Below are 26,160 nucleotides of genomic sequence, written 5' to 3' on the forward strand. Positions count from 1 at the left end.
TTAAAATAAATAACAAATAAATACCCCCATTGGTAATGAAGATCATTAGACTGGGATCTTGCTCCACCCTGTGGCCAAATGTGGGAAAGATGAACTGAGGAAAGCAGACTGATATCTCTCAGTGTTGTTTTGGGTGGCACTTACATCTACCCACAGGGTGTCTGAATTGAATGCACATTCTGTGGTTAAACCTCTTTGTGCATTTCATACAGAGAATAGTTTGAGGACAGATACATCTTTCATTCCAAAAGTAATGCCATGCTTTCATACACAAGAGGAGTTGATTTTGCTAACCCTTTGTCCTGTGCCATCAAATCAGTCAGAAAGAGCATGGCACACTTTAGTTGTCTGCCAGGCAGTAAAGGTATATAAAGGTAAAGGTACCCCTGATCATTAGGTCCAGTCATGGAGGACTCTGGGGTTGCGCGCTCATCTCGCTCTATAGGCCGAGGAAGCTGGCGTTTGTCCGCAGACAGCGCCCGGGTCATGTGGCCAACATGACTAAACTACTTCTGGTGAACCAGAGCAGGGCACAGAAACCTGGTTGACCTTCCCGCTGGAGCGGTACCTATTTATCTACTTGCACTTGACGTGCTTTTGAACTGCTAAGTGGGCAGGAGCAGGGACCAAACAATGGGAGCTCACCCCATCACGGGGATTCGAACTACCGACCTTCCAATCAGCCAGCCCTAGGCTCTGTGGTTTAGACCACAGCACCATCCGTGTCCCACTGTAAAGGTATATAGAGAGAACAAAATAAATTAAGGGAGATTGCCTTTTTGTATCCTTTCACAACTTTAGGGAGGAAGATGATAAATACAAGATTATCATGTTGGATTAGAGCACATACTATTAAGGTTTATAAGTACATTCCACCAGTGACAGTACATTCCACAAGGGTAACAGCTACATATGCAATATTTGCAATGAGTGCATCATTAGTTGAGGTATGGTAGGCAGCAACCTGGACATCTCCCAGCACATTTGTAAATCATTATAAGTATGCTTCTGCAGAAGCTGCATTTAGAAGTAAAGTACTATGGCAAGTTCTTCTATCTTAAGCAGCCATTTAGATGGCCCACACTGGTTGTTGATAGTTGTAGTACGTCCCAGGCTAATGACCTTCATTACCAATGGGAGAAAGAATTATACTTAGCTTAAGGATATTTCTATCATTTTTACATTCATTTCAGTTGTTGTGGGTTTACATTTATTTACATTTGTTCATAGAATCATAGAATCATAGAATCATAGAGTTGGAAGAGACCACAAGGGCCAACGAGTCCAACCCCCTGCCAAGCAGGAAACACCATCAGAGCACTCCTGACATATGGTTGTCAAGCCTCTGTTTAAAGACCTCCAAAGAAGGAGACTCCACCACACTCCTTGGCAGCAAATTCCACTGTCGAACAGCTCTTACTGTCAGGAAGTTCTTCCTAATGTTTAGGTGGAATCTTCTTTCTTGTAGTTTGGATCCATTGCTCCGTGTCCGCTTCTCTGGAGCAGCAGAAAACAACCTTTCTCCCTCCTCCATGTGACATCCTTTTATATATTTGAACATGGCTATCATATCACCCCTTAACCTCCTCTTCTCCAGGCTAAACATGCCCAGCTCCCTTAGCCGTTCCTCATAAGGCATCATTTCCAGGCCTTTGACCATTTTGGTTGCCCTCCTCTGGACACGTTCCAGTTTGTCAGTGTCCTTCTTGAACTGTGGTGCCCAGAACTGGACACAGTACTCCAGGTGAGGTCTGACCAGAGCAGAATACAGTGGCACTATTACTTCCCTTGATCTAGATGCTATACTCTTATTGATGCAGCCCAGAATTGCATTGGCTTTTTTAGCTGCCGCATCACACTGTTGGCTCATGTCAAGTTTGTGGTCAACCAAGACTCCTAGATCCTTTTCACATGTACTGCTCTCAAGCCAGGTGTCCCCCATCTTGTATTTGTGCCTCTCATTTTTTTTGCCCAAGTGCAATACTTTACATTTCTCCCTGTTAAAATTCATCTTGTTTGTTTTTGCCCAGTTCTCTAATCTGTCAAGGTCGTTTTGAAGTGTGATCCTGTCCTCTGGGGTGTTAGCCACCCCTCCCAGTTTGGTGTCATCTGCAAATTTGATCAGGATGCCCTTGAGTCCATCATCCAAGTCGTTGATAAAGATGTTGAATAAGACCGGGCCCAAGACAGAACCCTGTGGCACCCCACTAGTCACTCTTCTCCAGGATGAAGAGGAACCATTGATGAGCACCCTTTGGGTTCAGTCAGCCAGCCAGTTACAAATCCACTGAGTGGTAGCATAGTCAAGACCGCATTTTACCAGCTTCTTTACAAGAATATCATGGGGCACCTTGTCAAATGCCTTGCTGAAATCAAGGTAGGCTACATCCACTGCGTTCCCTTCATCTACCAGGCTTGTAATTCTGTCAAAAAACGAGATCAGGTTAGTCTGACATGACTTATTTTTCAGAAATCCATGCTGACTATTGGTGATCACAGCATTCCTTTCTAGGTGCTCACAGACTGTTTGCTTAATGATCTGCTCCAGAATCTTCCCTGCTATTGATGTCAGACTGACTGGGCGATAATTATTTGGGTCCTCTCTTTTCCCCTTTTTGAAAATAGGGACAACATTTGCCCTCCTCCAGTCTGCCGGGACTTCGCCTGTTCTCCAGGAATTCTCAAAGATGACTGCCAGTGGTTCTGAGATCACACCTGCCAGTTCTTTTAATACTCTTGGATGCAGTTCATCTGGCCCTGAAGACTTGAATACATCTAAACTGGCCAAGTATTCTTGTACTATCTCCTTAGTTATTCTGGGCTGTGTTTCCTTTGCTGAATCATTTGCTCCAAATTCTTCAGGTCGGGCATTGTTTTCCTTATCGGAGAAGACTGAGGCAAAGAAGGCATTGAGGAGTTCAGCCCTTTCTGTGTCCCCTGTTTGCATTTCACCATCTTCTCCTCTGAGTGACCCCACTGTTTCTTTGTTCTTCCTTTTGCTACGAACATACCCATAGAAGCCTTTTTTGTTGCTTTTAACCTCTCTAGCAAGCCTGAGTTCATTCTGTGCTTTAGCTTTTCTGACTTTGTGTCTACACGTGCTGGCTATTTGTTTGAATTCCTCTTTGGTGGTTTCCCCCCTTTTCCATTTTTTGTACACATCCTTTTTTAATCTTAACTCAGTTAAAAGTTCTTTAGATAGCCACCCTGGCTTCTTTAGGCACCTTCCATGTTTCCGTCTCACTGGTATTGCCTGACGTTGTGCTTTTACTATCTCCCTCTTAACAAACTCGCAGCCATCATGAACTCCCTTTCCTTTTAGTATTACTGTCCATGGGATCTCACCCAGCACCTCCCTAAGTTTTATGAAGTCGGCTTTCTTAAAGTCAAGAAATTGAGTCCTAGTATGCTTGGCTGCTCCTTTCCGCTGTATAGTAAACTTCAGAAGAGCATGATCACTCGCGCCTAATGATCCTTCCACTTCTACCCCACTAACCAGATCATCAACATTGGTTAGGACCAGATCTAAAATGGCTGTTCCTCTTGTTGCTTCTCCCACTTTCTGGACAATGAAGTTGTCTGCAAGGCCAGTGAGGAATCTGTTTGACCTTATGCTCTTGGCTGAGTTTGACATCCAACAAATATCCGGGTAATTGAAGTCCCCCATTACTACTATCTCCCTTCCTTTTGCATGCTTGGCCATCTGTTCCAGGAAGGCATCATCTATGTCCTCCGTTTGGCTTGGGGATCTATAGTAAACTCCCACAATGAGGTCCCTGTTATTCTTCTCTCCCTTAATTTTGACCCAAATGCTCCCACTTTGGCTTTGAGGTTCTAAATCTTGGATCTCTTCACAGGTATACACATCCCTGACATATAACGCCACTCCTCCTCCTTTCTTGTCTGGTCTGTTTCTCTGAAATAGATTGTATCCCCCCATTATTACATTCCAATCGTGGGACTTATCCCACCAGGTTTCAGTGATGCCTATTATGTCATATTTAGTTTGCTGTACCAAGAGCTCAAGCTCATCTTGTTTATTTCCCATGCTTTGCGCATTAGTGTACAGACATTGAAGTCCATTAATCATTCCCCCGTGTCTCTTATTTAAGGATTTTTTCCTCCCACCACTAGGTCTGCGTGCTGTTTGCTCCATTTGGTCTATGGCATTTGGATGATCATCTTCATCAATTGATAGGCTCCTACCTTCAGGAGCACTGTCTCCCTCCCCCACATTAGTCAGTTTAAAGCCCTCCTGATGAGGTTTCTGAGATTTTTTGGCAAAAACATTTCTCCCAACCGTTGTGAGGTGCAGCCCATCGCTTGCCAGAAGTCCATCTTCAAGAAGCTGCAGTCCGTGATCTAAGAATCCAAACCGTTCCTGTTTACACCATCTGCGAAGCCAGCTGTTCACTTCCACTATTTTTTCCTCTCTCCCTGAGCCACGCCGTTCAACTGGGAGGACAGATGAGATGACAATTTGTGCATTTAGTTGCTTCAATTTCCTGCCGAGAGCCTCGTAGTCTCTTTTGATCTTCTGGAGGCTATTGCTTGCAGTGTCATTGGTTCCCACATGAACCAAGAGGAAGGGGTATTTGTCATTGGGTTTTATGATTCCTTGCAGTCGTTCAGTTACATCTTGGATCTTAGCCCCAGGGAGACAGCACACTTCCCGAGACATCTTGTCAGGCCCACAAATCACTGCTTCTGTTCCCCTCAGTAGGGAATCCCCTATCACCACTACACGCCTCCTCTTAGGTTTGGTCGGGGTTCTTCCATGAGCTGTCCGTTCCAAGGTCGCCTGCACATTCCCTGAGGACTGACTTTGCTGCTCGTCTTCATTTACCTGATCGACAGAAATGAGGGAGAGATCCTCAAATGGAGTCTGCTCTTCGTCTTCCATGCTAGGGGAGAGGACCTCAAAGCGATTGTGTATTTCTAAACAATCAGAACGAACCCTGGGCCTCCTACTTCTTTGAGTCACGTTTCTCCATATATCTGGCTCCTGTGTTGGTGAACTAGCCTCCTTCTCAGGGGAGTCCCCTGTCTCCTCCTTGATGGAGACGGTGTGGTCTGTTGCTTCCAAGAAGAGCTCCAGCTCTCTAATTCTTTGGAGCGTAGCTACACGTTCCTCCAGTTGCTGGACTTTGTCTTTTAAGAGGGCAATCAACATGCAATTGCTGCAGGTAAAGCTGCCTGCAACCTTTGGCAAGATGGCAAACATTGCGCAGGAACCGCAGGCGACAGCAGCTGTTCCCTCCCCCTCCATCTTGAGAATGTGTCGTTGGGGGTGGCTACAGTCGTCCTCCATCATAAAAAGCATGAAGACAGGTAAAATAACTCAGCCCACAAAAAAACCTAGGTCTCCCCCAACAAACGTTAGAGACTAGCTCCCCTAAATCTAAAAGATGGATAAAAAAAAAAAATCTAAAAGATGGATCAAAAAAAAAAAAAAGATGACTCTGATAAGCTCCTCCCACAGCTAATCACCTTCCTCAACAGAAACCCTGCCCCCTCTGACCTTTGCACAGGGAGAACAGCTAATCAGCCACAAAGAAACACAAACACACAAGAGAAAACCCTTTTTGCTCCTTCTTCAACTGCTGCCCTGCTGACTCTGATAAGCTCCTCCCACAGCTAATCACCTTCCTCAACAGAAACCCTGCCCCCTCTGACCTTTGCACAGGGAGAACAGCTAATCAGCCACAAAGAAACACAAACACACAAGAGAAAACCCTTTTTGCTCCTTCTTCAACTGCTGCCCTGCTGACTCTGAATGTAGTACTTCAATTTACTTCATATTACATGTTTGCATTAGTGTAGAAGTAGAATGTTGTTGTTTTCTTTATATTCTGTGATGGACTTATGAATGTATGTGTGAATGTAGGTCTTATTTGAGCTTGGTGAGGATGCAAACTAGTGCATTATTTGAGAGCCAACCTATTTCCCAAAGTTCATCTTTCCTGTCTTTGACCAGAAGGAGAAGCAAGATCCCAGCCTAAGATCCATTGTCCATTAGCAATGAAGAAATATCATTTATATAAATGGTTCTCAGTTAGCTAACTACTGTGGACTCCCCCTTTCCCCCCAAAAGTCAAGCCATGGACCCCCTACTTTTGAAAATTGCGATGTCCCTATGGTAGTTCTTGTTATGTTAAGGGTCTGTGGACCCCCTGGGTGGTTTAGGATCCATGGACCACCAATTGGGAACCATTGCTTTAGATAATTACAATTCTTTGATTAGTGAGATAATGTATATAAAGTAATTTGAACAACTAGCATTATAAATGCAAATTTTAATTTTTAAAATTTCCAGATAGTGTTAACATATCAATTGCATCGTTGTATTTTGAGAAGTTTTTTCAACATATATTATTACTTTATTATGAATTGGCCTGTAATTATTTTTTAGAACATAAACTGCAGCTGCTCACTGAGCAAAGAAAGCACTTGATTGCAGATCTAAGGGAAACTGTGCATGATGTTAAAAAAGCAGCAGAAAGGACTCAGCAGGAACCACCTATTGGTAGGCAAATAATTGTTTTGTTGCAAGACAGTTGTGCCACTGTCATCAATGTGGAGATACAATGAGACATAAATTTAGCATCTTTCCACTGTTTGAAGCTTAAGGAGAGTTCGGGTGAGGAATACAAGAGAAGAAGAGTTTGGATTTGATATCCCGCTTTATCATTACCTGAAGGAGTCTCAAAGCGCCTAACATTCTCCTTTCCCTTCCTCCCCCACAACAAACACTCTGTGAGGTGAGTGGGGCTGAGAGACTTCAGAGAAGTGTGACTAGCCCAAGGTCACCCAGCAGCTGCATGTGGAGGAGTGGAGACGCGAACCCGGTTCACCAGATTATGAGTCTACCGCTCTTAACCCCTACACCACACAGGCTCTCAAAGAGGATTTGTGCACAGCCTCCTCTTTCTTATTGAAAGAAATATGACAGATAAACAAAGCATTAACTGCAGGGGGCAGAGGAGCACATTGTGCTCAACTTGGACTTTGGGGTCCATCTTTTCAGATATATGTCATAGATCATAGTGGATTCTCAGAAAGCTAAAACTTCTTACAGCTACTTTGCTATAGTCCCAGAACACAGGGAATATGAAGACGTTATTTATAATTTTATAATAAAAATATAATTTATGAATACTTTTTGCCTTTTAAACTGTTTTCAAAAAATGATTCCACAAATGATTCCAAATTTCTCTTTGCAGAAATGGAATTGTACAGTTTATCAATTAAGAAGGAAATGTTGCAGGAAATGTTGGAAGCCAACCAGAAAGAGCTAGAAGAAGCCCTGGCTCTTGCAGCTGCTGAACCAGGCAGTGTCAGTGGTAGGTTTGCTATGATTTATCAAACTTGCAAGCAACCATTATACACTTTTAGATACTTAATGCTTCATTAATGTATATCAAAGTTTGGTCTTGATATAGTGTGAAATTATTTTTAGAGCATAAACTACAGGAGCTTGCTGAGCAAAGAAAGAAACTGACTGCAGAACTAAAAGCAACAGTATACAATATTAAAAAAACACAACGCCGTGCTTCACAAAGAGCTGCACTTGAAGCACCTGCAGGTATGTATGGTATGAAAGATAAATAGTTTTTGAAATGCACCTGCTTCAGTGTTGCAAGCCCGATCGTCACTGTGGCTGTCAGAGAGAGGAGACACCTTTCCATCCTGCATGGATTGCACTACAGCAGAGAATTAAGAAATCATCAGTGAAATAGTTACAATCTAAAAAACAACTAAAAATTAAGCTAAACTTCACAATTATAGCAAAATACATATTATATGATTAACAAATCTATATGGCATTTATAATCTATAAAACAATGATAACATTATCAAAAGGGCAACTAAAAAAAATAAGCTAAGCACTGTTAAGTTCATACACCCCATGACTCACATTCTTTCACTCTGTTCAGTTCATTAAAGTACACATAATTCCCATGGTTAAGCCAGTTCAATCTGATGCTGAACTGGGTAGTAGGCATTGGTGGAGATGGTAGGGCTCTCAGGCCTACTGCCAATGGTAAGGTAGATGTTGACTCCTAATAGCCGGACCAGGTGCTGTTTATGAGGAACTCTTCCACGTCACTCTCAATATTTAGGAAGTCCATTCCCACTCAATGTCTGAGGTGAGCCTTTCCCTCTGGAGCAATGAGTCATGGCTGCACTCAGTGTAGAGGCTGACCAGGAGGTCTAGCAGTGCTTCCATTCTCAGGCTGCTTTCACTGCACTGCAGCCTGTCCACCAACTGCTGCTTTAGCTTCTTTACTGACATGGTGGAGGAGAAGGCAGGCACATATGTGACTTACAATTTTATGCTGGATTTGAGGGGCTCCCTTGTGGGTGGGGTGAAGAGGATCAATAAATATTCATATGATGAAAAAGTTGATTTATCATTTTTATGAAATAAGGCAGCTTTTGAGAATCTTTCTGTGTACAGTGGTGCCTCGGGTTACATACACTTCAGGTTACAGACTCCGCTAACCCAGAAATATTACCTCGGGTTAAGAACTTTGCTTCAGGATGAGAACAGCAATCGTGCAGCGGTGGCGCAGCGGCAGCAGGAGGCCCCATTAGCAAAAGTGGTGCTTCAGGTTAAGAACAGTTTCAGGTTAAGAACAGACCTCCAGAACGAATTAAGTTCTTAACCCGAGGTACCACTGTATTACAAGCTTTTGTGACTAAATAAGGATGCTTGAATTTTCCCCCCAAAGGATAACTAAAATACATTTCTGTTCACAGAAAGAGAAGTATTTGAACTAGCTGTTAAGAAGCAGCGTTTACAGGCCAACTTGGAATCCAATTGGAAAGAGCTCCAGGAAGCTCAGGCTCTTGCAGTTGCTGAACCAGGCAGTATCAGCGGTACGTTTGCTGTGGTTTCTCATGTTATCAGCTACAGTTTTAAAATGTAAATTTAAAATGTGGATTTAAGGTATTTCTTACAGTTAAGATTATGTTCAGTTTTAATGGGGCTTTGTGTGAGTGTAGAGGATTGTTTTTTCCTATAAGACTTGCATATTCTAATATGCTACATCATGTCAATAAGGGCCATTGCTTGTTTGTATACAAATGTATTGTGGTTAAAAATAAAAGTTTAATCATCATAAAAGCCAGGTTTTAGAAACCATATTTATCGATACTTATCAGAATAGCTTTCTTGTTAAGAATAATGATGTTACAATTCAGTCTCTCTGAAACAGTTTCTTCATATACATCTTACCATGTAATATTGTTTAATATTGATGAGTCTTTGAAAGCTGCTCTTATTACTGAGATAAGGTGTATGACTTAATTTGAGTAGCTAGCACTATAAATGCAAATACTGATATTTAAGATTTCCAGTTAATACTGCATACCAATTGCATAGTAATATTTTGTGTAGTTTTTAAAGCATACGTTATTATTTGTAATGTGTTGTTCTTTAATTATTTTGTAGAACATAAACTACAGCAGCTCATTGAGCATAGAAGACACTTGACTGCAGATCTAAATGAAACTATACATGATATGCAAAATGCTGAACGACGTGTTTCAGAAGGGGCTCAGCTGAAACAAGTCCCTGGTAGTTAATGATTAATATTATATAGTTTATATCACCGTACTGTATTCATATTGCCTCAAGTGTTTGTATCTCATCAGAGGAAGAGGAGACATAAACCATGTATCCTCCCATTGTTCCTGATTCAGTTTTAAATCTTGTTAATAACTTTGCAGTTTGCAAATGGTAGATAAACAATTATTAATTATTAGTTAATAAATTCACTAAAACAGAGGTGTGACAGAGGTGGTCTAAACCCTCAGGTCTGTTCAAATTTTATCTTCTGGCAGATAATTTACTAGGAAGTGCTCACTTTCTCCCCATCCTCCTTCATTTCAGTGATAAATATGTATGTGAAGTACACTACGTACATTAACCATCCTGACTCCATTCTGCTGCTGCTGTAACAAAACATTAACTTGAAAGAAAGAGGGTGGACTTTGTGCTCCCCTCAGACTTCCTAAGGAGCCCATCTTTTCACACTTCTCTCACAGATCATCATGGTGGATTCTCAGAGATTTAAAACCTCTTGAAGTTACTTTGCTACATTCCCAAATCAATTTTGTTTAACTCCTTCACTTTGTCTTGCAATAGTCATTGACAAATGAAGAAGTCATTTGTAATTTTTAAAGAAAATTACCATTTATGAATACTTCTGCATGTTATCCAACCCTTTTGGATTTTATCAAACCTGATAAGGAATGATCACATTAAACTGTTTTCAATAGATGATTGCAAACCATTTCTTTTTGCAGAGATTGAATTGTATGAACTGTCAGCAAAAAAGGAATTGTTGCAGGAAAAGTTGGAATCCAACCAGAAAGAGCTAGAAGCAGCCCAGGCTCTTGCAGCTGCTGAACCAGGCAGTGTTAATGGTAGGTTTTCTGTGATTTTTCATACTATGAATGGCTTGACTTCTTCTTTATAAATTATTTTATTTATTAGATTTTAAAAAATATATTATAAAAACATATTTTTTAAAAAAAATAAAATTAGAAGTGACACACTGTGTTTATGAATATGAAGTGATTCGATCATTCAACTAGCATATAAAATTAAATATTACTATTTAAAATTTGCTTGTAATGTTACATACTAATTGCACTGTTGTTGTTTTTAGTAATTTCAGAATATATTTAAATTGAGTATGAAATTATCTGAAATTATTTTTAGAGCATAAATTACAGGAGCTTGTTGAGCAAAGAAGAAATTTGACTGCAGACCTAAATGCAACAGTTTCAAGTATACAAAAAGCACAGCGCCGTACCTCTGAAGCACTTCGATTTGAACCACCTGTTGGTATGTATGGAATGAAATACATACAGTATTTGAAATGCACCTAGCATGCATATTGCTGCAGTATTGCAAGCCCAATCATGACTGCGTAACTTGAAGTAACACTGGTCACGGCTTTTTCCCAGCCAGAACTCATCAAAACTCAGTTCCAGCACCTCTCAGGTAGACACAGTTGCCATTATAAGAGGACAAGGGAGGTGTTCATGGTGAATTCCGGCACCACTTTTTCTAGAAAAATAGCATTAACTATTTTTCTATTTAACTAAACTTAATTTAACTTTAGTTAACTATTTAACTAAAGGAACAGTATTGCACTTTAGAAAGAGCTCAGTTTGAACAATTTGATGGTATGAAGACAATAAAAGATGTATAGTTTTTGAAAAAACACCAGACATTTAATCAAGAGTGGGCAGCACAATGGCAACTGCTGCAACACTGTATCAGGATAGGCAGGATGATAACCAGACTGTGGCTTTATGGACGCATTGGGAGAGCCAATCTGATGCTCCTACCAGAATATTCATGCCACTTCAACCTTACTATATCCTTGTCCTGTCATCACACTATCAGAGTAAACAGCCACATCACTATACCACCCTGGGTACTCCTGTCCTGATGTATGTTGACAAAAATACAACAACTAAAGCAAGTGAGTGATGTTCCTGCCACAAATGTCCTGGACCTCTATGCCAGTTTATTTATGTACCATATTGCCCACAAAAAATCTGTGCTCCAAGTGATTCACATAAAAACAAACATTTTAAATACAGTAGTATTGTTGAATTGTCTAATAAACAATATAACTTTTTTTTTAAAAAAATCAACAATTAACAGTTCACCCCCCCTAATGGCAAATATAGTCCCTCTCCCGTCACAGTTCCTCTAGAAGCTGTTCCCCTATGAAGGCTCCTATGGCTGGAGGGTGAGGTATGTGGAAACAGTCTTATTCTGGTGGCAAAGTCTCTCCCTTCACTTTTCATTTTCATTTAGAAAATATTTGTTGCTTTCCCAATCCTGCTTCTGCACTACCAAGAACTAAACCATAGTTTGGCTTTACAATTACGTGTGAATCTGGCCTTGGAGTTTGACTCCCCCAAATAAACCTTGAGCAGCAAACCATAAACAGTAAATCACGAGCAGTAAGCCAAGTACAAACCATCGTTACTGTTTATGGTTTGTCTAAAGTGAAACAAACTATTAGCCCAGGTTTGCACAGAACATTAAACCAAAACATAGCTTAGCTCCTGGTAGCACAGGAGGAAGAGGACCAGGGGAGCACCAAAGTGGCTGCCATTTTCTGAATGTGCACCAGCATGCTTGCTTGTTCCTACTGAAGTGTAATTTGACTTAGCATTACCAGTGAACAGATATGAGAGGATCAGAAATCACCTAGTACCATGGCTGGCAAGTTCTCTTGGGTGTTATAGGAGTGAGGTGATGGTGGCATATGTAGGAATAACGAAGGATGATGGGAGGTGGGATGCAAGTGACCTGTGCAGGAGCAAGCTGAAAAGCAAGCCTTGCAGAGCCTCTTTTGATTAGCAGAAATCAACAATTGGAAACAGTAGTGAAACCACTCTGAACATGACGTGTTTCCATCTAAGCACATTTCCAGCGTTATATAATAATAATAATAATAATAATAATAATAATAATAATAATAATAATAATTTATTTGTACCCCACCCATCTGGGCCACTCTGGGCGGCTTCCATAGAAACCAAAAAACACTAAAATATCACACATTAAAAACTTCCCTGAAATACACATGTTAGCAGGTGTTTCCCTAAAATGTTCCGCGATACTTGATTACATCTGCATCCCCGGTCATGCTCCAGCCAAGCGTTATGTCTAGTAACCAAATATGCGAGAGGACAAATGGTCAGGGGAATAACCAGTTTGCTAGCCAAGAGGCCGCAAGTTCATGGAGAGTGGGCACGAGGCTCCTTGGCATGCTGTGGCATGCCAGGTGCAAGGTGTGCCTCAGCACAAGCGGAGCGTTACCTCCATATCTCCAAAAGGTCAGGGGGAAACCCTGACTTCTAGCCAAGAGGTGAAAGTCTGGGGAGTGTGGGTGCAAGGCTCCTTGGCACGCTGTGGCATCCCGGGTGCGAGGTGTGCCTCAGCACAGGCGGAGCCACACCTCCACAGGCATATTTGCAGATCTATGCCCTAGATTCTAGAGCATACGTCTGCCAATATAGTAGACATTTTCACAGGCTTAAGTTCACATGAAGTTTATTTGCTATATTTCACAATCATTTCCTTTAGCCTTTCCCCCTTAAAATGTCTAATCTGTAATTACAGATGAAAAGTTTTTTTTCCATTTCTTTGGAATAGTTAAGTTTTTGAGTATATTTTTCTTGTGTGACCAATAAGGACACTTGAAATTGTTTTTGAAGACATAACTCAAAAACATTTCTGTTCACAGAAAAAGAATTATTTGAATTAGCTGTTAAGAAGCAGCGTTTACAGGCCAACTTGGAATCCAATTGGAAAGAGCTACAGGAAGCTCAGACACTTGCAGCTACCGAACCAGGCAGTATCAGTGGTATGTTTGCTGTAATATTTCATGTTGTTAGGTATACTTTTAAAACATACCTACTTTGGATTTCAGGTCATTTCAATACAATTGAGCTTAAATACTAACATGGCTTATTCATACTGATGAGTCTTAGAAGGCTGCTGTTCTGATTACTGAGATAACAAGTATGATGGAATTTGAGCAACTAGCATTATAAATGTAAATATTTATTTTTAAAATACCCAGTTAATACTACATACGTATTGCATAATAATATTTTGTGTAGTTTTTTCAGCATACATTATTATTTTGTAGAACATAAACTACAGCAGCTCATTGAGGAAAGAAGACTCATGACTCAAGATCTAAAGGAAACTATGCACAATATGCAAAATGCTGAACGCCGTGCTTCAGAAAGGGCTCTGATTGAAACACCCACTGGTAGGTAGATAATGATGTATAATACTATGGTATTCATAGTATTACTTCAGTGTTTCAAGACCCCTGTTATCAATGTGAAGAGCAGGAGTAGAAGTTAATCAAGTGAGTCCCTTTTCATTGTTCTTAGATAAGTTTTAGGTCTGTGAGCACTTAAAAAGGGAAGCTGTGATTACTAAGATCCAGCATGGGGTTCTCAAAAACAAGTCATGCCAGATTAATCTCACTTATTCTTTTCCTTAGTTACAAGCTTGATAGATCAGAGGACTACTATGGACGTAGTGTATCTTTATTTCAGTAAGGCTTTTGATGAAGTCCCCCAAGATATTTGTGCAGAGAAGCTGGCAAAATGTGGACTGGACAAGATAACAGTTAGGTGGATTTGTAGCTGGTTGACTGACTGAACTTAATGATTCCTCATTAGCCTGGAAAAAAGTGACAAGTGGGGTACTGCAGGATCCTATCCTGGACTGTTGTTGTTCAACATCTTTATAAATGACTTGGACGAAGGAATTGAGGGGATGCTAATCAAATTTGCAGATGAGACCAAACTGAGAGGACTAGCTAATGCCACAGAAGACAGAATGGGGTTCAAAATGACCTTAACAGATTGGAGATCTGGGTCAAAACTAACTAACAATAGGGACAAATGTAACATTCTGCACAGGCAGGAATAACCAGCTGCACCAGTATAAGATATGGGATACCTGGCTTGCCAGTAGTACATGTGAAAAGGATCTACGGCTCTTAGTAAACCCCAAGGGTAACATGAGTCAAAAGTGTGATGCAGCAGCAAGAAAACCTAATGCTATTCTAGGCTCCATCAACAGAGGTATAGTGTTCCAATCAAGGGAAGTAATAGTCCCGCTCTATTTTGCCTTAGTCAGATCACACCTGAAGTTCTCTGTCCAGTTCTGGGCACCACAATTTAAGAAGGATCTTGACAAGCTGGGACTTGTACAGAGAAGGATGACCAAGATGCTGAATGGTCTGTTAACCAAGCCTTATGAAGAATGGTTGAAGGAATTGCATATGTTTGGCCTGGTAAAGATGAGACTGAGAGAAGATCTGATAGCCATCTTCAAATATCTAAATGGCTGCCACATGGAAGATGGAGCTATCTTGTTTTTTCCTGCTCCAGAAGATAGGGCCCAAACCAATGACTTCTAGCAACAAGAAATGAGATTCTGACTAAAAATCAGGAAGAATGTTCTGACAGTAAGATTTGTTTCACAGTGGAACAGACTCCAAGGAGAAGTAATGGACTCTCTTTCCTTGGAGGTTTTAAAGCAGAGGTTTGATGGCCCTCTGTCATGTATGATCAAGTTGAGATTCCTGCATGCAGGTGGTTGGACTAGATGACCCTTGGGGTCCATTCCAACTCTACAATTCTATGATTCCTTTGCAATATAAAAACAGAATAAAATACAACTAATAATGATTGATTGATTAAAACACCACTCATTTTGTAGCAAAAGTGTTCTTCACTCCAGGTCAGTATTTCTCAAATTTTATCACTTTCCACAGCCTTTATGAGGAAATGTTCACTTTTTTGGTCTCAAAAATTAAATTCTGCACACCCTCACACAAAAAAGAGTTACTGGTAGTTGCACAATTAGGCAATTTTATACCTTGAAATTAATGCTCTTACAGCCATCTTCACTTTTGATAGTTCACTGTGTGCATTGCATTCATATCACATTCAGTAACTTTCATTTCAGTTTCCCATCTGTTTTCCATGCTTTTTCTCTGACACATTGGGAGGCAATCCTTATAGATTAAAAAGAATGAGAAACTCCAGAGTTTCATGTTTTTAATTTATGAAGCTACAGAAGGTAGATTATTCATTATTTATTTAAAAGAATTTTTAGCTTACTTTCCAGCCAGAAAAGTCTTTACAATCTAAAAGATACAGTTTACAATGAAGAGGGATTGGAAGGAAGGAGGAAAAACTGTGGTAATGAGGATTGGTTTAGTTGTCCAGATGGATTATTTTATCTTGTTTTATTACATTTATATATTGCCTTTATTCCCTCATCTAAGCAGAGATGGTGTATTTGTGGATGGGAATATAAATATCCAGTGACTTCAGGATTAGTCTGTTTCTTATCCCCTTATATCAGGACAATATGATTTCTCATAAGCTCCTGTAGTGAATGTTGTGGTGGGGGCCACTTTGGTATACTTCCAGAATGATTTCAGTTAGCTTCTTCATCCTTTCATATATGCAATCTGCAATGTATTTATATGAAATAATCAAGTTTTTAAAATGATTTTTATTTATTTTATGCTAATATGCTAGAAATAAGGACATTTGGAATAGTTTTTCAAGGGGCAATTCTGAAATATTTCTGTTCACAGGAAGGAAGTTCTATGATCTCTTGGAGAAGAAGCAACAGTTGCAGGCAGATTTGGAATCCAACTGGGAAAAGCTACAAGAAGTTGAGGCTCTTGTAGCTACCCAGCCAGGAATTATCAGTGGTAAGTGGGCTGTGATCACTAATGCTTTTAATTACAATCTTAAGTATATTTTGTTGAAGAGGCAAGCCATTGCCTTAGCTGCCTTGCCAATACGCTTGTCCAGCTCAGCATTGATGGAGAGATTACTGAAGTTATAGTGGAACCCAGTTAAACAAAATAGTCTGCCACCTCAAATGTGTGGTCACCAATGCTGATTCATAGAGTGCTGGTGAGGTCCTGACCCAAGATGTTGGTCTTCATCAGGCTGATGGTAAGGCCAAACTTTATGCAGGCTTGGGCAAAATGGTTGATGAGTCACTGTAGAGCTTCTTCGGAGTGTGCTGGCAAGGTTGCAAACAACATCTCTCAGATGTCTGCTGCACTTTTGTTTTGGTGTGGAGATGTGCCAGGTCGCTTCATATGGATGTACACACCATCTTCAGTTGAGCTGAAGGCATATGAGAGCAATAGGGAGAAGAATATGTCAAAGAGGGCTGGGGTGAGTATTCAGCCCTGTTTCACACTGCTCTTTATAGGGAAGGCATCTGGGGATGAGCCATCATATTGGACGGTGCCACACATGTTGTTGTGGAAGGACACAATCATCTTGAGAAGCTTAGGTTGGCATCCTATCTTGTTGAGCTTTGTGAAGTGTCATTTTCAGCTGACAGGGTCAAAGGCCTTCACCAGGTCTATGAAGGTGATATACAAGGGGCTCTTAGCATTTCTCCTGCAGCTGGTGCAGTGAGAAAACCACACTCTCTCACTGGCTGGGAGAGCAGAGCAGATCAGGCAGGGACTAGGATGGTGCCAGCCAGTCTCTCTGGTCCCTCTGTGCTTAGTTCTCCTAATCCATGCAAAGATGCATTGTTACAGTTCAAGAGCACATTCTGGCCATGCAAAAGTACTTGAGAAGAGCACAAATCAGAGCTGGTGATAGTTGTGGCCCTGGGAGAATCTCAAGAGCTTGAAGAGGATTGGAAGGCAGCATTTAGCTCTAGGGCAGTGGTGGCCAAACTTTACCCTCCAGCTGTTTTTGGACTACAACTCCCATCATCCCTAGCTAACAGGTCAGGGATGATGGGAATTGTAGTCCCAAAACAGCTGGAGGGCCAAGTTTGGCCACCACTGCTCTAGGGCCTGACATTCACCAATGTAATGTACATGGAATGATAGAAGAAATGCTCTATAAATGTTAAGCATTAGTCTCTAAAATTTTGAGAGACTAAATACTAATTGCACTACTATATTTAGTGTAGTTATTTTAGCACATATTAAATATTTTATTATGAATTGATGTAAATTTTTAATAGAGCGTAAACTAGAGGAACTGGCTGAAGAAAGGAAGCGTTTGACTAAAGAACTAGCTGCAACTGCAGAAGATATATTGGAAGCCCATCGCCAGGCTTCAGAAAAAGCTCTGTTTAGGAAACCTGCTGGTAAGTAGGGAATAAATGACCTTGAATATTAAAAGGGAATTTAACATGCATACTGTTTCAAAATTCAAAGCCCAGTTATCCCATCACTGTTAAAACTGGAACTGTTGACACTGAGGTATAGAAGACATCAGTCTGACAGCTTTCTTCTGTGCCTGGATTGAGCCCCAGTGGGAATGTCACCTTCCTCCAACTAGAGGAAACAAAGCAGAGTCCATTAGATGCAGCAGCCGGATAGGTTAACATCACTGTAATTTCTTTATTGAATTTATATCCCACCCTTTCTCCTGAAGGAGCCTGGAGTAGCATGCCCATATCAAATTTCAGTGGAGAGCCCCACATCCATCCCAGCCAGCTTGCAGCTCGATAAATTGGATGAGCTTTTAGGCAATGCTAAAAACTAAGAAAGAAAGTGGGGAGGTGTTACTGGGTGGTGGTGATTATCAGACTGAGAGGTTTTATGTTTGTATTGATTTGGAAGCATTGAGGATGGACACTGTTGTTGCTAATCAAAGTAATCTCAGGGTTTACTTAGAGCAGAGAGGACCTTGTACTGTCTGGAAATGTTCTATATGTTCCTACGGAGCCCATATTTACAGACCTCTGTTCATTATGGTGGATGTGAGTGGTATTACGTATCAGAGCTTTAAGCCCACTTGATATTCTTTGCTATTTTCCTGAATAATTAGTTTTAACTTCTTAAATCTTAAGATAAAGGTAAAGGGACCCCTGACCATTAGGTCCAGTCATGGCCGACTCTGGGGTTGCGGTGCTCATCTCGCTTTATTGGCCGAGGGAGCCAGCGTACAGTTTCTGGGTCATGTGGCCAGCATGACTAAGCCACTTCTGGCAAACCAGAGCAGTGCACGGAAATGCCGTTTACCTTCCCACCGGAGCGGTACTTATTTATCTACTTATACTTTATGCATTGCCAAATGAAGAAGGCATTTGCCATTTTTATGAAACAATGCATTTAAGTAACTTTATCAGCAGTGAGGACATTGGAAACTGTTTTTCAATATATGACTCAAAAACTTTTTACTTTTTTCCCCAGAAAAAGAGTTATATTCACTGTCAGAGAAGAAACAAATGTTACTGCAAAATTTGAAAGGGCTGCAGGAAGCTCAGGCTCTTGCAGCAACCCAATCTGGCATTGTTGGTGGTATGTATGCTGTCATTTTTCCTTTTTTCAACTATAATATTAAACACATGCATTTGGAATTAAGGTGTTTCAATTGCCAAGTATGTTTTTAATGCCTATAGCTGTTTTTTTCTATATCTGTATACATGTGGGATCTGCAACAAAATGTTACAGTGTGGGCTGTTCCTGTTCATTATGCCAACCAGACAGCTATGCTTTCTTTCAGGAGACTCCATTCCCTCCCCTCCCCTCCCCTCCCCTCCCCTCCCCTCCCCTCATTGGGTTTCCATTCTCCTCCAACACACAGTCAGTATTCTGTGGCTAGTGAACATGTTCGGTCCTCATTGGCCAGTTTATGATTCCCCTCCCCATATGATTCTTTACTGCTTCTATGAATTTTGGAGTTTCGCAGAGCATTCTCATTCTTATATTTTGTTTCTTAGTAGTTCTTTTTTCCCATAATAGCCATCATAACTCAAATCTTATCTCCCTATTAATACATATGTTTAATATGCTACATCAGTAAGAATCATTGCATGTTTTTATACAATATTATATGTCAAGACAAACCATGGTTTAGTGTTACATCTGAATCAGGCAATTAATATTTGAACATTCAGTGAGCAATATATAATACGCTCATTTATATTAAATATTTTAGATAAGGTAAAGGTAAAGGTACCCCTGCCCGTACAGGCCAGTCTTGACAGACTCTAGGGTTGTGCGCCCATCTCACTCAAGAGGCCGGGGGCCAGCGCTGTCCGGAGACACTTCCGGGTCACGTGGCCAGCGTGACATCGCTGCTCTGGCGAGCCAGAGCCGCACACGGAAACGCCGTTTACCTTCCCGCTAGTAAGCGGTACCTATTTATCTACTTGCACCTGAGGGTGCTTTCGAACTGCTAGGTTGGCAGGCGCTGGGACCGAACAACGGGAGCGCACCCCGCCGCGGGGATTCGAACCGCCGACGTTTCGATCGGCAAGCCCTAGGCGCTGAGGCTTTTACCCACAGCGCCACCCGCGTCCCAAATATTTTAGATACTGAATGCTAATTGTGCTATTATATATAGTGCAGTAAATTAATTAAGGTACTAAATGAAGGCAAATTAATATTTTGTCACAAAATTTGGTCTGAAATTATTTTTTAGAGGAGAAACGGAAACAGCTTGCTGAGCAAAAACAACGTTTGGCTGCCGATCTAGAGGCAACTATGCATGATATACAAAAGGCACAGCGTCATGTTTCAGTGGCGCCTATAACTGCGTCATCTAGTGGTAAGTTGAGAATGAATGACCTTCTGTCTACAGTCACTTTTTGTTGTTTCAATAAAAAGTTCTCCGAAAAGAGGTAGAAAGGGCCTTGGGTCTTGCCTGGCATATCTGTGTCATTTCTGGGGCAGGGCTGCTGTCAAGTTTGGGAGAGCTGTAGACAACCTGTCCTGTCTCCCTACCTGTACCACCTGGGTGCCCCCCCGGGCATAAATTAATATAGTAGTGGCTTCTGTAGAAGCTGCTTAGCTGCTCTTTGGAGAGCACCAGAAAGATTGCCACTGGCTGCCCCTACTTGAAACATGTCCTCATAATTTTACCCAGGAGCAGCAAAGAGAGCTGACAGTGCTCAGCCCAGTGCTCACTATAGAAGGCTGGAAGAAAATGACTGCAGCCACCACCATCATATTTATTGCCTCAGTGTTGGGTTGACTTGTAATTGTTGTAATAGGTCTCTGCCCCACAGATTGAGGTGGATTTTTAGCACGCAAGGCTGGATATATGCAATGGTTTCAGAGCTATCAGGCAGAGAAACAGGCAGCCACTGTATGCTTTTGGAAGAGGTTTGAGGTCCACCTACACCCCAAACTGCAGAGGCAGACTCAAGGGGCCATGTGGGGTCCCAGCAACTACTGGAAATTACAGAAATGTCCGCGCCCGTGTCAATCAAGCCTTCCAGAACCTTGCCATTTATTTTGTACTTACGAAGAAGCTTCTGTTCACCAATCCGCTGGATTACAGCTAACAGCTGTGGGGGAAAAGGAGTGAGCTCGTGCAAATTACTATCCATAATAGAAGCAGTAGGGTGAGAAGGGAGCACCACCAAATGCACCCAGGACTCACCCTTCTTTAACTGCATGGGCATATGGCTCCAAAGTTGAACCATTATTGTGCCCACATAGTCAGGATCCAGAACTCCTGGAATAACCTGGATTCCTTCTTTGGCCGCAGAAAATTTGGGTAAAATTAAGCCTGCGACTTTAGGCGGTAGAGGGCCCGCCAACTGGGTGGGCATAAGCACAATTTCACCAGGTAAAACAATGTCTTTGGTCTCTTGATTGACCAAATCAATAGCAAATTCAGAGGGTGCATTTTTAGAAAATTTTTCAGCAGCGGAAACTAAAGGCGGAAAGCTCTCTATTTGTCCTGGCCTGAGAGGGGGGCCACTATGGAGTTTCCCAGACTCCTGCATTGATTAGCCCAATGAGAGCCTTTCCCGCATTTTGGGCATTTTTTGGAAGGTTTAGCCTTGTTGGCATCACCATTCCTGTTTGCCCCCCCCCCCGCCAGGGGCTCTGCAGTGTTTAGCGAAATGGCCTGGGCATTTGCAATTGAAGCAGTTGCCCGTAGGCTTATTGCAAGCCTGGATTGCGCAGGCAAGCAAAGACATCGCATGGCTCTGGCTATCAACATCTGTACAAGCTTGAATCATATCGGCAAGGTCATATTTAGGGCGATGTATGATTGATTGCAACTCATTCTTGCAGTCAGTGTTTGCATTTTCAAAAGCCAATTTTTTCATCAATTCATTTTGAGCTGTAGTGTTATCAATCTGCCTAGGGACTGATTCTTTCAATCTATCTATAAATTGATGGTAGGGCTCTGAATGCTGTTGCTTAATATTAACAAAGGAGCTAAGTGGTTGTCCTGAGACAGGGACTTTGCGAAAGGCGCGTTGTACACAGGTCGCAGTGCGACTGAAATGTAAAGGTGTCAGCGTCGCCTGGGCTGTTATATTATCATACTGACCAGCGCCATAAAGTTGATTGGCTGAATGCTGTGGATCAGCCAGGGCTGACACGCTATGTTTAAATTCACTTTCAAAAACTACATACTGAGCCGGGGATAAAAGCATGCGCATCAGATCTTTCCAGTCTTGAGGTAGCATTATATAACCATTTGCTATTCCCTCCAGCATTCCTGTCACGTAAGAGGATTTTATACCAGAGTCAGTAATGGCTTTCCTTAATTCTCTCATTACAGAATAAGGAAGCGTCTCGTATAATACCTGCTGTTGAGCAGTGCCTGGGTTTGTATAGGTGATAGGGAAAGCAGATGGCATTTCACCAGCCCATGCAGACTCTTCCTCTAAGGACAGGAGCCCTTTCTGCCTAGCCATAGAAAGTGCGGTGCACACAGCTCCTGTGGGGCACACAGGGGCTGTGGCAGGCGAAGGAGGGATGTGGGGGATGTGGGCTGAGACGGTTGAGACGTAGGGAGGGGTTGGCAGGGTTGCGAAGGGGGCAAAAGCTTTGGGTAAGGTGGGGGATTGTCTGCAACGGCTAAAAGGGCAGGGGCCGAAGGAGATGATGCCTGAGGTCCTAATTTAGCAACGGCATCTGCACATTTCTGCCAAGCGAGCAGACAATGAATCGGAGTCCTCGGTTCTGGACGTCGGGGTCACCAGATGTTGGGTTGAAGTAACGACAGACGAGTAGCAAGTGTCATGTGAGAGGCATCTCTCGAGCGAGTTCTGAGGGGACTCTTTTATTGAATATTACAACATTGCCACAGGTGCGCTCGTTGCTGATTGGTTGACATGAATACAATGTAAGGGCATTAATCATGAAGGTTGGGAAAGGGAACACATGATTACTAATGATTGATATTGCATGACTTGAAAGAACATAACAATCGCAGTCCGTAGATGTGGTCAACAATTCATTAAGAACAGGTCAAGGTACACTGTTTCATGAACTCAATGGGAACTGTTCAGAACATTCTCAGACTCATGTGCAGAGGCAAAAACTTCCCAGCACCTCAGAAGATTGTCATTGCAGTAGTAAAATGATGGGTGTGGTAGCCATTTCTATAGTGAGTGCTGAGCTTGGGGGGGACGACTACTTTTTAAATTGAAGAGGGGGAGGGGACAGCATTGACCCTGGGAAATTACTTTGTTACCTTTCCAGAAGGTTTTCATTTGACTCACTTACCATGTCTTAAGATCTGTACTGTCGGATTAAGTTTTTATTTTTAATTAAAGATTTCATTTTTGCACAAGTTTCTTCATCTTTTGCACGTATGATATTTTTCAAGTGATTTAACCATGATTTAAATTTTAAAAACATTTCATTTTCCAGAAAATGAATTATTTGAACTATCGGAGAAGAAATCTCTGATACTGGAAAGTTTGGCATTCAATCGGAAACAGCTACAGGAAGCTCAGGCGCTTGCTGCTCTGCATCCAGGCACTGACAGTGGTATGTTTTAGGAGCATACATACCCAAATTTGGCATTTTGTAAAACAGATTCCCTTGGTCCAAGGTGCTTTGTGGGTTGCTTGATTCAACTTATTTCTCAAAGTCCACTTTTTCCTATTCTTCATTCACTTTTTGGAGGACAAAAAACTATAACCTTTTCCTTTTGACAGAGGTAAATGAAGTTTATAAGCATATCAGCCCCTCCAAAGTGGATTAAGCCTATCAAACTACAAACAAATGAACCCAGGGACTTTTGTTGTGGATACCTCTAAAATGTGATCTTTTCCATAAAAATACTGTCTCTTTAACTTTTAAAATATTTGGGTGGACTGGAAGTAGATGAAATTTACTGGCAAGTTTGCCCCTTCTGAGGTCATGACTCCTGCCAAATGTCTGAAGGGATAGCTGCTGTGGTTCTTTGGCAAGAGCAACCTTATCGTGTGTGTGTGTGTGTGTGTGTGTGTGTGTGTGTGTTTTAAAAAGGATTCACTTGTGTATTGAGCAATGACATAAGAGAGGTGCCTCTGGGTAAGAAACTGGAAACAATTCTAGGAGATTTTTGCTAGGCACTTACAAACTTACCCTATCAGTCACAATATAGTTTTGGAATCATGAAAAATATATAATATAATGTAAAAATTAAAGGAAAATAGAATCTGAGACACAAGATATTAAGGCTTAGAAGCATTAGACTTTATATGTAAGTCCTCAGCAAATCCAGTGTGTGGCTTTCTGCTGGGACAGGCTTGCTTGGGTGGGGTTTGCAAGCAGGGTGCGTTCTATGTTTCTGTTCTGTGTATAGGCTTTGATCGTCATCTGCACCATCCTCCTTTTTTGTAATAGCATTTTAAGTTTGCCAAAATATTTTTAACCCTTTATCATCATGACAACCCTGTGAAGTAGATCATAATGCACTTCTAGCAAAACAACAAAAAGAACGTAGTAGCACCTTGAAGACTAATACATTTATTATGACATAATATTTATTGGGCTGCACTTTACTTCAGCAGATGCATTCTATGAAAGCAGATGTAATAATACATTTGCTAACTTTTAAAGTGCTACTTGATAATTGTTTCGCTTCGGCTGTAAGCCATGCCTGTTGACTAACTGTTTGACTGAAAGTGCACCAGATTAATATATTGTACTCAATACCACACAATGACCCTGTGTCAAGAGAAGGAATTTTAAATTAGGTCTCCAGATCTTCTGGTGGGCTGACTTTAAAAAATACAAAGAAAAAAGACAATGCTCTTCCTGATTGACTTACTGAGAAGAAAGTGCAGGTCTGGTTATGAATTATGAGCCTCATAAATAAATGGCATGATCATGCACAGAATGCACCTATCTCACCAATGAGGAATTTCTGTTAGCATGATGATTTCACAACACCCACTGCTGTCCAAACAGAAATACATGTCCAAGCATGTATTTGAAGAAGGCCCCCCTCCTCTCGGCGTTAGGCTTTGTTGCCTCAGGATTAGCAAATACGTTTTTAAAAAAGCAGTAATTGTAAGTCTTTAAATATCCCTGCTGGTAAAAGAAAATGGTATAAGTAAAGTTAGTTTTACACACAAGAAACTCACAGTGTGGCCAGTGATGCTACTCACACAAGAAGGCAACAAAAGAAAGATACGCAAAATGGTAGAGAACAAACCCAGCCATTTAATGCACTCATTTAGTGCACTTATTTTATTCTGTAGTCATTTAGCACACTTATTGTATTATAAATTGCCCCAAATTTTTTTATAGACCATAAATTAGAAGAATTAGCTCAAGAAAGAAAGCGTTTGACTGAAGATCTAAGAGAAGCTGTGCATAGTCTACACGAAATACAGCGGCGTTCTTCACAAAAAGGACAGATTGATTCTGCTGGTAGGTGGACAATATATGACCTTCAGGGTCCCCCCCCCCGGGTTTCTAGTGTTGTAAGCCCAATTATCAGGCTATTGAGAAAAAGGAGGTAGAAGCAAGTTACCCTATTAGTATGTGCTCTCAATCACATGTGCACGCATACATGGAGGTGTCACCAATAGCAATGTGTTTCTAGGGTCATAGTGTGCCGTTTTCCTGTACATTTACATCAGGAGAAAATTAATCATAGGCTATGAAATATAGCTTTGAGTAGAAATAATACTATATTATAAACACAAGGCAGTTGATACATATGCATAGGAGACTTTGTCAAAAGCCTTACTGAAATTAAGATACACTACATCCACAGCATTCCCCTTGTAATTCTATCAAACGAAGAAATGAGATTCGTCTGTCATGACTTGAAAAACCCATGCTGGGTCTTAGTAATCACAGCATCCTTTTCTAAGTGCTCACAGATGGACTGTTAAATTATCTGTTCAAGGACCTTTCATAGTATCAATGTCAAGCTCACTGGTCGGTAGTTCCCTAGGTCTTCTTTTTTGTCCTTTTTGAAGATGGTGGCAACATTTGCCTGTCTCCAGTCTGCAGGGACCTCACCCATTCTCCAAGAATTCACAAAGATTATAGACAGAGGCTCTGTCTATAACTAACTGGCTGCTAGTGCAGTTTGATGGTGATATTCTACCCTTGTGAGCAGTTCAGCCACCATATTTTGCACTAGCTGCAGCTGCAGATACAGAGGAGGAAGAGGAAGAGTAGTAAAGGTTTAAAAGAAGAGGGCTCCGGGATGCACTTGAAAGTGCTCTCATGGAAGGTAAATGGATTTAACAATAAAACCAAAAGAAATCAAATAGCACATGCCCTGTATGAACAAAAAAATGGACATCATATGTTTACAGGAAACTATAAACAAAAGTTTGGGGCAAGATTTAATCTCCTCAGATAAAAAAAAGAAAAGGGG

General features: G+C 41.3%; 1 protein-coding gene across 4 annotated transcripts in view; it reads left to right on the forward strand.

Moving 5' to 3' along the window:
* CCDC7 (coiled-coil domain containing 7) overlaps positions 1–26,160 on the forward strand; it is a 165,565-nt gene that overhangs the window by 99,475 nt on the left and 39,930 nt on the right. For all 4 annotated transcript variants that reach the window (XM_082193696.1, XM_082193698.1, XM_082193699.1 and 1 more), the window contains exons 42-56: positions 6,413–6,526; positions 7,224–7,343; positions 7,460–7,585; positions 8,764–8,883; positions 9,458–9,583; positions 10,315–10,434; positions 10,733–10,858; positions 13,287–13,406; positions 13,695–13,820; positions 16,179–16,298; positions 17,591–17,716; positions 18,768–18,875; positions 20,002–20,127; positions 23,202–23,321; positions 25,074–25,196. In XM_082193696.1, coding sequence (XP_082049822.1) covers positions 6,413–6,526; positions 7,224–7,343; positions 7,460–7,585; positions 8,764–8,883; positions 9,458–9,583; positions 10,315–10,434; positions 10,733–10,858; positions 13,287–13,406; positions 13,695–13,820; positions 16,179–16,298; positions 17,591–17,716; positions 18,768–18,875; positions 20,002–20,127; positions 23,202–23,321; positions 25,074–25,196 — 1,821 coding nt within the window. The remainder of the gene's footprint in view (positions 1–6,412; positions 6,527–7,223; positions 7,344–7,459; positions 7,586–8,763; positions 8,884–9,457; positions 9,584–10,314; positions 10,435–10,732; positions 10,859–13,286; positions 13,407–13,694; positions 13,821–16,178; positions 16,299–17,590; positions 17,717–18,767; positions 18,876–20,001; positions 20,128–23,201; positions 23,322–25,073; positions 25,197–26,160) is intronic.

Source organism: Podarcis vaucheri (assembly GCF_965113315.1).
Source record: "Podarcis vaucheri genome assembly, chromosome: 12".
Lineage (NCBI taxonomy): Eukaryota > Metazoa > Chordata > Lepidosauria > Squamata > Lacertidae > Podarcis > Podarcis vaucheri.